At 46.9% G+C, this 15,596-nt stretch overlaps 7 protein-coding genes across 7 annotated transcripts; 5 read left to right on the forward strand and 2 right to left on the reverse strand.

Annotated features, from left to right (window-relative positions):
• Window positions 1-1,175: 1,175 nt before the first annotated feature.
• On the forward strand, window positions 1,176-2,153 carry BKA67DRAFT_680564 (uncharacterized protein; the record flags this gene model as incomplete). Its single annotated transcript, XM_046108902.1, has 2 exons — window positions 1,176-1,524; window positions 1,693-2,153. Coding segments are annotated over 2 exons (810 nt in total), but the record flags the coding sequence as incomplete, so codon positions are not given.
• Window positions 2,154-3,394: 1,241 nt separating this feature from the next.
• On the forward strand, window positions 3,395-3,853 carry BKA67DRAFT_660871 (uncharacterized protein; the record flags this gene model as incomplete). Its single annotated transcript, XM_046107703.1, has 1 exon — window positions 3,395-3,853. The coding sequence occupies one exon, from the start codon at window positions 3,395-3,397 to the stop codon at window positions 3,851-3,853; it is 459 nt and encodes a 152-aa protein (XP_045956378.1).
• A 2,689-nt stretch (window positions 3,854-6,542) lies between these two features.
• Window positions 6,543-8,357, forward strand: BKA67DRAFT_660872 (HMGL-like-domain-containing protein; the record flags this gene model as incomplete). The annotated part of the gene is made up of 8 exons (XM_046107704.1): window positions 6,543-6,651; window positions 6,742-6,793; window positions 6,849-6,856; window positions 6,943-7,043; window positions 7,121-7,136; window positions 7,232-7,631; window positions 7,708-8,130; window positions 8,198-8,357. 8 exons carry the CDS (start codon window positions 6,543-6,545, stop codon window positions 8,355-8,357), a joined length of 1,269 nt encoding a protein of 422 aa, XP_045956379.1.
• Window positions 8,358-10,239: 1,882 nt separating this feature from the next.
• On the reverse strand, window positions 10,240-11,283 carry BKA67DRAFT_537943 (uncharacterized protein; the record flags this gene model as incomplete). Its single annotated transcript, XM_046100406.1, has 5 exons — window positions 10,240-10,291; window positions 10,353-10,450; window positions 10,629-10,739; window positions 10,807-10,823; window positions 11,001-11,283. 5 exons carry the CDS (start codon window positions 11,281-11,283, stop codon window positions 10,240-10,242), a joined length of 561 nt encoding a protein of 186 aa, XP_045956380.1.
• A 1,068-nt stretch (window positions 11,284-12,351) lies between these two features.
• On the forward strand, window positions 12,352-13,224 carry BKA67DRAFT_573030 (uncharacterized protein). The gene has a single exon (XM_046103322.1). The coding sequence runs from the start codon at window positions 12,463-12,465 to the stop codon at window positions 12,724-12,726; it is 264 nt and encodes an 87-aa protein (XP_045956381.1). The 5' UTR covers window positions 12,352-12,462; the 3' UTR covers window positions 12,727-13,224.
• A 97-nt stretch (window positions 13,225-13,321) lies between these two features.
• On the forward strand, window positions 13,322-14,567 carry BKA67DRAFT_593713 (replication factor C; the record flags this gene model as incomplete). Its single annotated transcript, XM_046104973.1, has 3 exons — window positions 13,322-13,351; window positions 13,393-13,496; window positions 13,598-14,567. 3 exons carry the CDS (start codon window positions 13,322-13,324, stop codon window positions 14,565-14,567), a joined length of 1,104 nt encoding a protein of 367 aa, XP_045956382.1.
• Window positions 14,568-14,768: 201 nt separating this feature from the next.
• BKA67DRAFT_660875 (uncharacterized protein) lies at window positions 14,769-15,206 on the reverse strand (the record flags this gene model as incomplete). Its single annotated transcript, XM_046107705.1, has 2 exons — window positions 14,769-14,967; window positions 15,037-15,206. 2 exons carry the CDS (start codon window positions 15,204-15,206, stop codon window positions 14,769-14,771), a joined length of 369 nt encoding a protein of 122 aa, XP_045956383.1.
• Window positions 15,207-15,596: the final 390 nt, after the last annotated feature.

Consider the following 15,596-nt stretch of genomic DNA (forward strand, 5'->3'; position numbering starts at 1 on the left):
AGCTATTATTAACCATCCCTTCTATTATTTTTTCTTCTTTTCGTAAACTCCCTAAACACACCACGACACGTGTCTAAGGCTCTAACAAGTTCTCTGTTAGCCTTGACATTTTAGTCGTCAACTCAAGCGGACATTTCCACATTTTTCTAACTCAACGTCCACCGTCGAACTTAACAAGCCTTTCGTCAGATCGAACATTTAACATGGCAAAACGACGTAGCAGCCCAGTTCGCCAGCCTAAGGACGATGAATCAGATACGGTACCCATTGCGTCTCGCAAAAAGCGTAGAACACTAGCATAAATGGCGGCGTACAGGGCTAACGAGGCCCGTGAGAAGGCTACCGCAAAAGCCGCCAAAGCGGCTAAGAAGACTACACCTAAGACGAAGAAAGCAGTTAAAGCCAAACCGGCTAATCCCTTTATCGCAAAAGCCAATGACAACGTTAACATTAACGCCCTCGTTAATAGCGCCGCCCTGGTAGTTAAGGCTTAACAACTTATGGCCATTGATAATAATCCGTTCGTAGAGGAACTAGTACCCATTGGGGTTAACAAGGCCGTTATTAACACGAATAAAGCCGTTGTTATTATAAATAAAGCCGTTACTAAGAAAACCAAGACAAAGAAGAAGTCGTAGCTTATAACACCGGTTGTTAATGACGCCGTATATGTTAGTTATTACCAACTTAATATTAACTTCGATGGACACATGTATGTAATAAAGCTGAACGAGTCTTAGTTAGTATAGAACGCAAAGGATAAAACAATCAGTTTTACCTTTAGAAAAGTTAGAGTTACTAACCATTTTGCCAACAATAACCGATTCATTATACAAGACTACATAAACTAGGAGGAAGCCAAGAATGCCTCCCTTAATGGTAAAGGCGTAGTCTAACAATGGATTACTAAAGGTAATAGAACCGGAGTAATAAGAGCCTTTTTATTACGCCGTAAGATAGCCGTCGACGCTGTCATGCCTGACAACGAAAAGGTCATGGTTCTTAAAGTATACGCTAGGGATGATATTAACTACGATAAATAAGGTAACAAACTAACTTATAGCCAGCCAGTTAATGTGAACGAGGTTATGCCTAACGCTACTAAAGAGAAAGCTCGCACTCAAATTAGTAACAATGCCGTCCTGTTATAAGAAACCTATTATTAAATTGATAAGTTCTATAAAAGACGCGCAAAGTCCGGAATAGTAGCTTTAAATAGTCTTATTCGAAGTGTTAAAGATCGCCTTAGTAAAGCCAGTGCCGCTAAGTTAATAGGAGCACCTTACGACCATTTGATGCCAGCTAGAGCAAGCGTTCTCGCAATCATGTATTACGACCTTAAAGACCGCTTTAACGGTTCTATTGCCGGTTCTCTCACTACGCTTAGTAGAACTAACCTTATAACACTTACGGCAGGCCTAGACTCGAATGCTAGAACAAATGCAATAGTTATTAACATCCAGGATCAGCTAGCAATGTTAGCAAGGGGGTTAGACAAACAAGCCTTAAAGAATAAACGAGTTCGTAAGGCTAACGGAGATAGAGTTACGTCTAACGGTAGCGATGTTAAAAAGCTTAGCGTGGCGCATAAGAAACTTAAGGCTACTTATCGAAAACTCGCCAAAGCCTATAAGGATTCCAAGGAGTAACATGCTAAGGAGGTCGAGAAGTTTACTAACACCATTACCAAAGCTACTAATTCCGCAAAGATTTCTTACAAGACGTTTACTAAGGAGATTCTTCAATTACGAGAAGAAATGGTTAAGCAAGGCAAAGACGGGAAGGAAACCCGTAGACAACTCGAGGAGACGGTCTTCTACTTTAACGATTTCATAGACGAGTACCGTGTAAAGAAAGACAGGACGGCTGCTAGGAATAACACCTCCTCTATTATACCTCGTAAATCCGTAAAGTCCATACCTCGTAAACCGGATCCTAGCGACAGCCTTTCCGAATTTAAGGATACTAACGATGAAGACTCCGCTACCGTTAATCCCGCCGTCAAAGTTAATAGTCTAGCTATCGTTACCGGCAATAAACCTCCTAACGGCGAAGACCTCTACGCAGAATTTAAGGACTTAATCGACGAAGTTAACAAGGATACTACGAGCAAGGTTATCGACGTAACTAGTAGCGAGGAGGATGAGGAGTAAAGACGTTAGAAATGGCAATAAATAACAAGCTCGTTATTATAACTCATAGTTAGAGCGTCTCTTCTAAATAAACCAGTTTAGCTATAACCTAGGTATTATATCATGTTTTCGCTTAGAATGATAAATTATCAAGGACGACAAATTTTGTATTAAAGGGGCACTTATTACAATACCCACAGCGGGGCTATAGGATATAACAGGTATATAAATAGCTCTCTCTAACCTATACCTAGAATAGCTTTCAAGAGAAGACATATTACAAGCCCATATCAACTTTACAGTTCGTGACGTTATAGGCTTGTTATCTCACACCAGTGTTGTCAACTCTCACAGCTTAGTGCTAACCGCGCCCATACTCTCATAAAAAGGTAATATTTCATATTTTTATCTTTTTATCTCTTTCTTTTTTAAAAAAATTTAATATAAATCGTTTTATTAGAGATAATTATTAATATAAGCTTTTATTATAATTAAAAATATTCTTATAATTATTAATATGTTTTAATATTATTTTAAAACTCTTTTAAACAAATATAAGTTAAAATTAATTTATTAAAAGATAATTTGTTGGAATATACTATTCGCGGTCTCGTACGACGGTTGACTACGTAGTATAGGTAGTCACCGGCGTGCTGGCAGTAAGCCACCACAGCCACGATGTGGCTGTCGGCAGCCAGCAGCCGTGCGGGTGAACCCCAAACCCCTATCTATAGACCACGTACGAGGGGAAGAATCCCTTCTTCTCCTTCGTACGATAGCGCTGAATAGATCTATTTGTCGCCCAAACTGTACGGAAAGAAATGAATGGAGAAGCCATTCCACACTGATCAGTGTTCACTTGGCTGTGAACGCAGATTGGCAAGAATGAAGAGACGGCGTTATCTGAGTACGTACGGTAGTACGTAGCGAAACGTCGTGCTTAATCCTACCCCCGACTTCTTCGTGCTGAAGGTGTTAATGTCTGGAAGATGTCCTCTCCCTTCCGCACGAATAACGAACGAGTAGAAGACGTGTAGAGATTCTTCGTAGTGCGAAGGTGTTAATGTCTGCAAGAAGTCCTCTCCCTTCCGCACGAACAAAGAGCTACACGTGCGTGCCATTACGCATCGACAATAGGTTCATTATCTCCCGCAGAACGCGTAGCTACCGGTGCGCGCGACACGGGCGATAACCTTGGACTACGACAAGAGTAGAAGACGTATACAGATTCTTCTTCGTACGGAGGTGCTTATGTCTGCAAGATGTCCTCTCCCGTCCGTACGAACAAAGAGTTATGCATGCGTACCATTACTCACGACAACTCTGGTACCGTACCACGACAACAAAATATCCTCTCGCACGAGGAGATGGCGGAGGGGAGCGATATCTCCGTCCACGCTTGGCGAGCCGGCACAGCATTCGAATTCTGGGATCGTACGGTCGATATCGAACAACCCCTCGACCGAGTACATATGAATACGTATGTCGGTCAGCTCGTTACCGAATATCAAGGCATCTTAACGCTCCGAGCACTCGTACGAGCATACCAGGAAGACTTCGAGGGATGGACTACGTACCAGTTCGAGTATACATCACGACCATTCAAACGTGCGATGCTTAAGACACTCGAACGAAAAGGGTATCACTTCCCGAGCGGTCTCACCCAAAACGAAAAGCTCGTCTACCCATTAGACAACAAGGAGGCTGTCAGAGCACCTTAACCATCACCCCGTACGAGTACTACAACTCTCGGTCCCTATACGAGTACTACAACTCTCGGTCCCTGTACGAGTACTACAACTCCCGGTCCCCGTACGAATGCCGCAACTCCGGCACCGACTCGTACACCATTACCCGGCTAGGAAGATAGACAAGAGGACGGCCCAGAGGACAGATAAGGACAGCCCGGAGGACAGATAAGAAGACGACCCCACGGGAAACACACTACCGAAGGAATTGTTTTTCAGTTGTTTACGAACGTACGAACCGCGAAAGAAAAGATAGCTAGTGTTGGAATATACTATTCGCGGTCTCGTACGACGGTTGACTACGTAGTATAGGTAGTCACCGGCGTGCTGGCAGTAAGCCACCACAGCCACGATGTGGCTGTCGGCAGCCAGCAGCCGTGCGGGTGAACCCCAAACCCCTATCTATAGACCACGTACGAGGGGAAGAATCCCTTCTTCTCCTTCGTACGATAGCGCTGAATAGATCTATTTGTCGCCCAAACTGTACGGAAAGAAATGAATGGAGAAGCCATTCCACATAATTATTAATATAACCTTTATTATATAAATTAAATAATATTTTCCTTTTAATTATTAATTACATTAGAGAATAATTAAAATTAAATAATTAATACTTTAAATAATAATTAATCTAATTTTAATCTTAATTATAAATAATAAAAAGACTAATAATTAATTTTTAAACTTTATATATAATATACTTTGATTAAAGAAAAGTATATTAAGTGTTAATTCGAATAAATAAATTAAGAAACAATTAAAAAATTAATTTAATACTTAAGTTAATAATTAATTTCTTAGTTAACTTACACTTATTAAGTGAATAAATTACTAAAACATATAATTAATAAGTAATACTTTATATAGTAGTTTTAATTATAATATATTAATTTATATAAATTTATTACTTTATTTTTAAATCGTTATTCATTTAACTTTTAAGAGTTTATTTAATATAAAGTTAATAATATTATATTTAATTCACTTTTTCTTTTTTAAATTAAATGTTTTAATAATATTTATAATGTTTATAACTTTAGAAATTATAAGTATAAGCTTATTTTAAAAAAATTATTTAATTCTTTTATAATTAATATATTTAGTATTAAATTAAAGTTATAAATATTACTTTAAAATTGCATTAAACGCGAGCTTTATATCGACTTATAATGCATTTTATATTATTATAATAATTAAACTTTAATAACTTAATTATAACTAAAGAATTATATATTTACACTTAGTTACGGATTATTATGGCTTTACGTAGCCGTTTAATTAATTTGTCGCCTGTTTTGTTCTTTTGCTACCTGTTACGAACGAAGGCCAGGAACCAGGCCTGAAGTGGAGAAAAAGAAGCATGGGGCAATCAGTCACCACTGCTAAGATTCTATTGGACGGCGCTTCATGCGACTCTAGGAGCGATGAAGGCGCCGCGCTCCAGGCGCTCCAGGAGCGACGGGAGCATCGCGCTCCCAGCGCTCCCAGGGATATCAGTGAAGGAATGAATGAATATAATAAGGATTGGGTTTCCTACTCTACGTAGACAGTCATTACTTCAGTGACCAATCTAAGCACCTATCTTACCCATAGGTGAAGCTAAAGCTTTGACGACTACACTTGTGATTCTCTATTTTGCTCAGTATACTTTGAATGTCTATCTCTATAGTCTTCTATTGACGGCTAGCATATCTTGTTAGCATAAACCCCCTTGCATTATATTATTTGTGGTTGTGCAACCCGATAGTATAATCGTCACACTACCCTCCTACAGTAGCTAGAATGTGTGGACCTACGTTATCTTACACCGATTTGCGCAGATTCTGCGACAAGGACCGCCGCTTATAGCTGCTTATATAAACCAGAGAGACCAGACTTTTGGGGAGGGGACAACTGTAGTGTGTTACCCCGCATTCAATGGCAGTTAGTGAGGGAGATATTTTCCAGGGACCGGTAAAGGGAACAGACCCCCAGTGTTGGTTTGTGTGACGTGACGTGACGTACATAAGCATGCAGGTCATGGCTTGAAATGCAATTTAGCCGATTGGAGCAAGTGTTCCCAAGAGCAGCTGGCAGCAACTGGATGGGCCCTCTGAGTCACTTGCCATGGAGGGTCTGAAGAGGGCGCTCCGAGGTCGCTAGTGGGAATTTTTTCCGGTGGACGGGGGACAATGTGAGGTGTGAGGTGCATTGGTGCATCTCCGTCATTGAATGGGAAATTGTCAAGGGTACCCCGTACGAGAGGACAGGCAGGACAGGCAGTGGGACGGACATTGGGGCTTGCACGGCAAGGGCTTGCGGGTGCTTACTTGGGCACAGCAAGCCTGGGCAGGCCCGTGTAGGCAAGCTTGGGCATCTGGGCATCTCGTCACACTAAGAATTACTAAGACTAAAAACTGCATCACTGACGCACCTGGGGGGGCATTGCCGAATTCGCAAAAGGAACGGGAGGGAGAGGGAGAAAAAAACTTGTGTGTGACGCCCCAGCGACCGCGGCATTCCTATATCCATTCGATCATTCATCCAATCCAGCTTCGCATTGGTTGAATTGACCACTATTTATTCTCGGTTACACCACGACACTCCTCCCATCTTTTACTCAGGACTCATCCATCTGTATCCATCTATCGATAAGCTTGCACCGCACCGAGCGTCTTTCACAATGTGCCCAACAGCGCCCCCCGCCGTCGTCAACGAAAGGAATCTGGGCAATGCCTACGTCCCTACCGGCAATGTCGCCAAGTTCCAGATCATCGAGTCCACGTTGAGAGGTGAGATGGTCCCCTGACCTGCAGTTGCGACTGCCTCGGAAATAAATAGACGAAAAAACCCATGCTGACGGGGGGACTGGTGGTGTCCAGAGGGCGAGCAATTTGCCAACTCGTACTTCAACACTGAGACCAAGATCAAGATGTGAGTGGCCACCCTGTGTAGACGAGATAGATAACCATGCTGACGCAGCCATCAGCGCCAAGGGTACGTGACAAGCTCCTCCATGTCCCCCGACTGCGACGGCATTTCTTCAAGTCGTGTCTATCTGACCTTGTCGTACAACTCACCAGCCCTCGATGCATTCGGCGTCGACTGCATTGAACTGACCTCCCCCGCTGCCTCGGAGCAGTCGCGCTTGGACTGCGAGGCCATCTGCAAATTGGGTCTCAAGGTGCGTCATTCTCGTTACTTCTCTGCTTGCTCCTTCTGCTCTCGTTGTCAACCCTGAGTACTGACTCCCAAACACAGGCCAAGATCCTCACACGTGAGTCAATAATCTATCCCCTCCTCGAACGCCCTTGGCCCCCCCTCCCCCCGGCCCCCCAGCCACGAAACCTAACCTTGTCCTCGCTCTACCAGACGTACGATGCGACATGCGAGATGTCCAGATCGCCATTGATACCGGTGTGGATGGCCTCGATATCGTCATTGGCACCTCGCAACACCTGCGCGAGCACTCCCACGGCAAGGATATGGCCTTCATCCAAGAGAAGGCCGTCGAGGTCATCAAGTATGTCAAGTCCAAGGGCCTCGAGGCCCGGTTTTCCAGCGAGGACTCGTTCCGATCCGACTTGGGCGATATCCTGACCCTCTACGCCGCCGTCGACAAGGCCGGCGTCGACAGAGTAGGTGTCGCTGACACGGTCGGCTGTGCCAACCCTCGCCAAGTCTACGATCTCGTCCGCACCCTGAGAAGTGTCGTCTCCTGCGACATCGAGACCCATTTCCACGACGACACGGGATGCAGTGTCGCCAACGCGTATGTTATGCTATTCTTCTCGAGCCCCAACGGGTGCCCGCTCAGTCCAACTCATCTAACGCTTTTGTGTACCCAGTTTCTGCGCTCTCGAGGCCGGCGCCACCCACATCGACACCAGTGTTCTGGGCATTGGTGAGCGCAACGGTATCACCCCCCTCGGTGCCCTCATGGCTCGCATGGTTGTCACGAGCCCCGAATACGTCAAGGGCAAGTACAACCTGGCCATGATCAAGGAGATCGAGGACTTGGTTGCCGAGGCCGTCGAGATCAACATTCCCTTCAACAACCCCATCACCGGTTTCTGCGCCTTCACCCACAAGGCTGGCATCCACGCCAAGGCCATCCTCAACAACCCCTCCACCTACGAGATTCTTAACCCTGCCGACTTTGGTCTCACACGTTACGTCCACTTTGCTTCCAGGCTGACCGGCTGGAATGCCGTCAAGACCCGCGTTGGCCAACTCGGTCTGACAATGACGGACGACCAGGTCAAGGAAGTGTATGTCTTCCCACCAACTGCCAAGTGTCTCGAGCAAATAGAAATAAGACTAACTCTGCCGCTTCAGCACCGCCAAGATCAAGGCTCTCGCCGACGTCCGCCCAATCGCCATCGACGACGCTGATTCCATTATCCGCAGCTTCCACCTGGCTATTGCCTCGCCCGACGTTGCCCCCAATGGGGCGACCACAAACGGTAGCTCAAACGGTGTGACTAATGCCGCATAGTTGGCTGTTTTGTTGATGGTCCGGTTGTTTACAGTGAGCCCCGAGGCCCATCCCGAAAAGATATCCAAAAATTCATGGCGGAAAGGCATCAGATGGTTCCTCGAATAGAAAACGGAGCCCAAAAAACGGAGTTCTAAGGCTGATTTATGGGGTGGGTTGGCACCAAAAATGTTTCATGAGTTCCATGTCATATATGATACAAGCTCGCATCTTGAATTCAGTTAGCATGTTGTTTTTACCGAGACCCGCAATTCCTCACTTCCGCCATCCGCCATCCGGCTTATGGCTTCTTGTACTCGACCGTGACCACATGAAGAAACGGCTGGTGTGAGATGAAGCCGAACGATCTGGTTGTTGGTTGCATCAATATGTGCCTTGGTATCTACATAGACACCCTGTACATGACATAACAAGAGTAGGACCCAACAGCTCTGACCACGAGGTATGAGGTTCGTCAAAAAAGGAAATTCCGTAACAGGCAATGGCTTACTGTCCCCACCATGACCGGGGTAAGAGACATCGGCTGCAGTTGAGTCGCCTTCATGCTAACCGAGAAGTGCTTCCATGCTTGTGGAAGTTGTCCTCTACCTGGAAAGGTCCGCATATCTGTTGAGCCGGGAACAACCCTCCCCCAATTGGGAATCAACTGAGACACTACAGTTCAAAGACGGCGCTTGATATGAACATGAACGTATGAGACTTTTGCAACAGGGCGCTTAGGCTATGGGGAAAGGGGGGTTGAGTCCTTGAAGTAAAGCACGTTCCTAGGTCCGTAGGCACCAAAGATACCGAAAATGCAAAGTTAAAATAAAAAGTTTATTTACTCGCATTATCTGAAGGGTACGGAATTCTAAGAAGAAATTTTTTTTTTTAAAAAAAGAATTTATGCTCTTCTCGTCATTCGTTAGTTCTACATCTGCATCATTGTAAATGATATTCAGATCCGTTTAATACCTCCATTGTCACAGTCTCTCCCCGGCTTATAAATGCGAAGCACATATGCCGCGACGTCAGCACCCGACTGCAAGGCAATCATACGTAGTGCATACAAGATTCGACGCACTAGGACTTTTAGTCGTCATTGCACAGAAAACTCAATATGACGCGTTCTGGTCAGGAAGACTGACTGTCTCATCGACCCCAAATATAAGTGAGATAGGATATTAATCAGAGTGCTGTAAAGCGGTGGTGGACTCGCGGTAACCTCTGAATCAACGAGCATCGAAGGCGACGGTAGCAACCCTTCGCAGTCCCTGACGACAGCAATCTTTCCCGCTCCTGGAGAGGCTGCACAGGAAGTTTGAAGGATTGCTCAGTCAGAAAGATATTTGAAGAAGATTATGGGTGGTCGGGTTTTAGTACCCCGGAACTTTGTATGCAATGAATCTATGGATACGACACATATGTCGAATAAGCTTATGCCGTCTGGATGAGCCAGACCTAGGGGTTGAGTCACCTTCATCCATATTCAAAGTATTTCACTAGCCTCGTAAGTAGATAGGGCAGAGATAAAGCGGTCATCAAGTCAAGATCATTTAAACATCCCTGTAAGACACCAATCCTCACTATTACGGCCAACAGTACGGATATACAGCTAGCACACAAAAGCGTACAAGAGCATTGGCAATAACAGACCAGCAGAACTCGGGGCCATATTCGACGACATGGCTCCCTAGAAGTCAGGCACCTAGAATAGTAGGCATCTAGGTACGTGGTCATGTATTTGTCGAATATATATTGAGAGCTTCAGCACAGTATCTGTCAACGGTGGACATGGTAAATAATCGTCCCAGTTTGCAACAGCCTGCATATGCCTGAAGGCTTAAACCAGAAGTCAGTAAGGCTTAGATGCGAGACAATTTCCTTTCATCTTTATTTTCTTTTACCACCGTTGGCTGCAGCACTGCACAGGAGCGCTGGCTTCGGCCCGGAACCTAGTCGATATGAGTCGAGACCAGAACGATCGAGTGATTTTCTGAGAAATGTGATACTTACAGAAGTTCCAGCAGCATGTGGGACCGGTGCGTCTTGTCACGATCCGGGTGTGCCAGCCGTGCTTTTAGACTGTCTATTAAAAATAAAATGACCTGGTCCTGCGGATTTACATGCATGGCATCTGACTCTTTATGTTGCAATAGCAAAAAGACCTTGCTGCCCGTTATTCATCAAACGATCCACCGATCCACAATCAAGGGTATAAACTAATTTTTTTAATGCACAATTCGCTCGAAAACAAAGATCGATAGTTACTAGGATGTTTATGCCACATACAGTAGATGTGTTTGAACTGACGAGGAGTTCCGGCTCGCCTCTCGGAAGGAATATGGTATAGATATGTGATACGTTTGCATTCACTCTATACTGTTCTTGCCCCGACGAGGACTAGACCAGGCAAGTAAGGTTCAGGCACTAGGTTACTCTAATATAAGCATACCATATCTCCTCATACCTCTGAAACAGAGAAGCCTAGAGATATGATACAAAACGGGAAGTCTGTTGCTATAAACAATGACAAGAGTATTTCGGACCATGAACGGGGTAATGGACAAGGTTGCCGCCAGCCGGTAGAGGCAAGGATACGTCAAGGCCACGCCACTGTTGCCTCAAGCTGCGTCTCGGGCGCGCATGTCCTCATACACCTACAGCCCAACAGCTCTGTCACCTGGGTTGATTGTTCCACTGTAAACTGTGCGGGTACATTAACAGACAGTTGAACAGGGGCAGCCCAAGTTGGACATTGCGACTGCTTCCATAAACGGCACATGGCGTCTCGAGCGTCAAATCCCGAGTTGGGCCAGCGTTGTTGACTGAAACCGTGCTGAGACTTCTTGACGTTTATCATGAAGTGGCCTTGGGGACGTTGTGTTGGATGTAAAACGTAATGTGCGAGCGGTGAGGGGTTAGATCCCGGTAACTTGGTTGACATCTAGGGGCTCTAAAGACAGACCATCCAGCCAACTACTTGAGAAAGAATAAATTTGAAAGCAAACGATCCACGGCAACTCGTGTTGAACGATGGAAAATAGAAAAACGACCTCGCTCTCTTTATCCATATATATTTACGTGAGAGCTTGTAACTCTGATGCTCTACATAGTTGTAAAATCTTCCGGAAATCTTAATCTCTCCACTCGCTCGACAACAGCGAAGTGCTAGCTGTAGATATATATTACTTGAGTAGGAACACACATGTAATGCATGGGGCACCGGTATAATTGACCATATCGCTTAAATCATGGAGGTACGTTTGTTGCTAGAGTTTCGTGGGAGCTGAGTATATCATCTGATTTGCATTACCCTCTCTATCTATTTTTAGGACAGAAGACCTGGTAGTCCTTCTCTCATTATTCAGCTTTTTCCTGTGGGTGGTCCAGTGCCGAGGCTGGATGGAAAAAAAAATGGAGCCCAAGATATAGGTAGCTCGTAAGTATAAACTGCGTTACAAGGTTTGGACTATAATAAGTATCATGATGGTTATAGGACACCAATTTCGTATCCCCCGCATGAGTTGGACACGTAAGGATCCCCAGTCTCTGTCAGCTGTACGAGCAATGTTGTTACCATGAACATATCTTCTCCTTTATAATGCTAAAGGACGGAGAGTCTCTAACCGCATGACACGATATAGGGCTACGTTATCATGTAGAAGTATAAGTCCGTATGGGCAGGAGCCAGCCTATGATCATTAGTGAATAGACAAAGGCGCGCAACTTTTGGATGAAATAGAACAAGCATATCCCGTAGAGTTCCCGAGCTATGGCGGAGTTGCTGACTCCAACTGTGGCCTGATCTGTTCTGGGGGGCGATTTCCCCCAGGCCACCATACGTTAGAGTTGCATCAGACGGACCATGTGACTATGATGGATTTGTATCTAAAGTCGTAGCATCACAGGATTGATCACATTAACTCAGTTAACTGCTGGTTAATCATAGCAACGCATAGCTTATTAAACGTGGAACCGTGTTGCCGATTCCACGAACTCGACATAATTCAAAAGACCACACATTGAACAGTAAACTGCGCCACAAAGACAAATAGCACTTGCCCCTATCATCAGTAGAGCAGGCAAACCGAACACCGCCTCCAACGAGCGCCACACCACAAACATGAAGTTCTTCTTTGCATCCATGATAATCTGCAGCCTTGCAGCTCTTGCTGATACCACGCCTGTCCCTGATGTCGGCAGTTCGGGTGTTGCCTTTATGACCAAGACGTGTCGCTCGACTGGTATGAGCGGTGGCTGCTCCGCAAGTATTGACTCAGGTAAAGGATTCTGCTGTGAGTATCCCTGGCTGTCGAGCACTCCTCGTACTGACCACAACTGCGATAGTGAACTATGCTTACGGCTTCAAGTCGGCCAAGGTGTATGACCACTTCCAGTGCCAATTTTACTCGTAAGACCTTGCTGTAGCTTGCTGCTTGAGAGAAAGAAAGAAAGAAAGAAGGAAAGAAAACTGATAATATCACATATAGAGACGTCGACTGTGGTGGCACATCAAAGACGTTCAAGGCAGGGACTTACCCGAACATTGGCATGACTGGCAAGTCGTTTCGATGCTGAAGCCAACGAGCTGCGATTTCTCGAGCTGACACAGTAAATGGGAGTCAAGGGAATTTAGCATAGACAATCTGAACAGACCAAACCAAACCAAACCAGACCAAACCAAACAAAACAAAACACCTGAGCTCGTTTCTTTGCTGTTCGTGGTTGACTCGGCACTATGATATGACGGCACTCACTACGGTATTACATACTGCACTGTGTAAGCTTGGTAACTTACTATGCAAGCGAAAGTATGCAGTATGCAAGCTACGAGAGGCTAGTTCCAGTCTAGACTGACTGGGCTAGTCTAACCCAGAACGAGCTTAGCCCCGTCAGAAACGCCAGAAACGCCAGAAACGCGTCTCGTAGCTTTGGGGGCCCGCGTAAAGTGATTTATTTCCATGCCCACCGTCGTTCAATCCATGCCAGCTTCGACGTTCGAAACAATACCAGCGCTGCCAGAACGATCCACGAGATGCCTGCCGCACACAAGGCAGAGACGGGCGAGTCTTCGACGTCCGCGGCCAAAAAGCTGCTTAATGCAAGCACCAATGGCAACGGCAACGGCAGTGGCGCTTCCAACTACGAGTTGCCGTGGTATGTACAATCATCACATCTGCTTGCCCATTCTCAACAGTCGAGGGCATCTCAGGCCACGAACCAGACGCGCTGATGCTGATTCATGTCCGCCACGGCAGGGTAGAGAAATACAGGCCCGTCTTCCTCGACGATGTGGTTGGCAACACGGAAACCATCGAGCGCCTCAAGATCATCGCCAAGGACGGCAACATGCCCCACGTCATCATCTCCGGCATGCCCGGCATCGGAAAGACGACGAGCGTGCTGTGCCTGGCGAGGCAATTGCTAGGCGACTCCTACAAGGAGGCAGTGCTGGAGCTGAACGCCTCCGACGAGCGTGGCATCGACGTCGTACGAAACAGGATCAAGGGCTTTGCCCAGAAGAAGGTTACACTGCCCGCCGGCAGACACAAGATCGTCATCCTCGACGAGGCCGACAGCATGACCAGTGGCGCACAGCAGGCTCTGAGGAGGACCATGGAGATCTATTCCAACACCACACGCTTCGCCTTCGCCTGCAACCAGAGCAACAAGGTCATCGAGCCCCTGCAGTCCAGGTGCGCCATACTACGCTACGCCCGCCTGACCGATGCCCAGGTCGTCAAGCGTCTACTCCAGATCATCGAGGCCGAGAAGGTGCAGTACAGCGACGATGGCCTCGCAGCATTGGTCTTCAGCGCCGAGGGAGACATGCGACAGGCCATCAACAACCTGCAATCCACACATGCCGGTTTCGGCTTCGTCAGCGGGGACAACGTCTTCAGGGTCGTCGACTCACCGCACCCTATCAAGGTGCAGGCCATGCTGAAAGCATGCTACGACGGCAACATCGACAGCGCCATGGACAGTCTCCGTGAGCTGTGGGATCTCGGCTACAGCTGCCACGATATCATCAGTACCATGTTCAAGGTCACCAAGACCATCCCAACTCTGAGCGAGCACAGCAAGCTCGAGTTCATCAAGGAGATCGGCTTCACGCACATGAAGATTCTGGAGGGAGTGCAGACGCTGCTGCAGCTCAGCGGCTGTGTCGCGCGTCTGTGCAAGATCAACATGGACCCGAAACGGTTCGAGGCGAAAATCAAGTGACGAGGTCAAGCAAGGAAGAGCAAGGGTTCGGGACGATGGGTGTACCGGTTGCATGGCACGGCGTTCATAAACTTGATCATGGCTGTCTTTGGCTTAGATGGCCCGGATGATTTCGACGCCCCCAATTGAGGCAGATATTTACAGTTGTTGTACATGACTTCGGGCTTCTGTGACGGCTGACCAACTGACGGCCCCGCCTTGTTAATTGTCCTCCCTCAGATGCTTCGGCCGCGGCGGAGGCGGTGCACCTCCCTCTTCCTTATACTCCCTCTCAAACGTTTCCCACATGGCTCGGTCTCTCGCTATCTGCCTCTGCAGCCTTAACCGTGCTTCATAGTCCTGGACGGCCCTATCCGCCCCGAGCATACCTCCCAGAATCATGCCTGACATTTGTATATAGCTGTTCCGTAGTGAGCCTTCAAACTGAGGAAGCACGTGGGCGCAGTCCGGCGCTGCATGCAGCACTTACACCTTGAACTGAATGGTCAAGCCTCGATAAACAGGCGAGGCGGCATATGCAATTCCTCCGAGGACCGCAGACGCAAACCCCCATTTGACGGCACTGATGCCGGCGCCACGCACGGCTTGCCGCTGTGCTTCTGTGGCCTCGGCGCTGTTTAGTGCATTGGTCGGCTTCATGGTGCCTGTACGAGTGGCACGCGCTGCTGAGAGCACCAGAGGAGAGTCCCTTCGACGGCCGACAAAGGGCAGGCCAATAGCTCCAGTCCAGTAACAACCCGGAAATTCTTGACCAATCGTGCCGATGTGCGCAGTGTGAATGTCTTGGGTTCAAAAGTTGATGAAGAGGTCGGAGCTACCATGCAAGCCGGAGTTTTTTTGCGTCATCGTACGGTCAGCTCCACATCAAATCCCGGAACACTACTACCCCCATGACCCTAGGCGTTTGGTGTGCAGAGACAACCAATCACGGACCGGCCTGATTCAGGACCGAAGCTGCTCATACTGTAGTATACTTGGACTTGGCATATGTCCGTGACACTTCTGGCAAGACACGGTACTCATGTTTCC

Source organism: Truncatella angustata (assembly GCF_020726525.1).
Source record: "Truncatella angustata strain MPI-SDFR-AT-0073 chromosome Unknown BKA67scaffold_6, whole genome shotgun sequence".
Classification (NCBI taxonomy): domain Eukaryota; kingdom Fungi; phylum Ascomycota; class Sordariomycetes; order Amphisphaeriales; family Sporocadaceae; genus Truncatella; species Truncatella angustata.

Bases quoted from the DNA above. Each gene is read 5' to 3' on its own strand.
- BKA67DRAFT_573030 (XM_046103322.1), top strand. From the start codon at position 12,463: ATGAAGTTCTTCTTTGCATCCATGATAATCTGCAGCCTTGCAGCTCTT.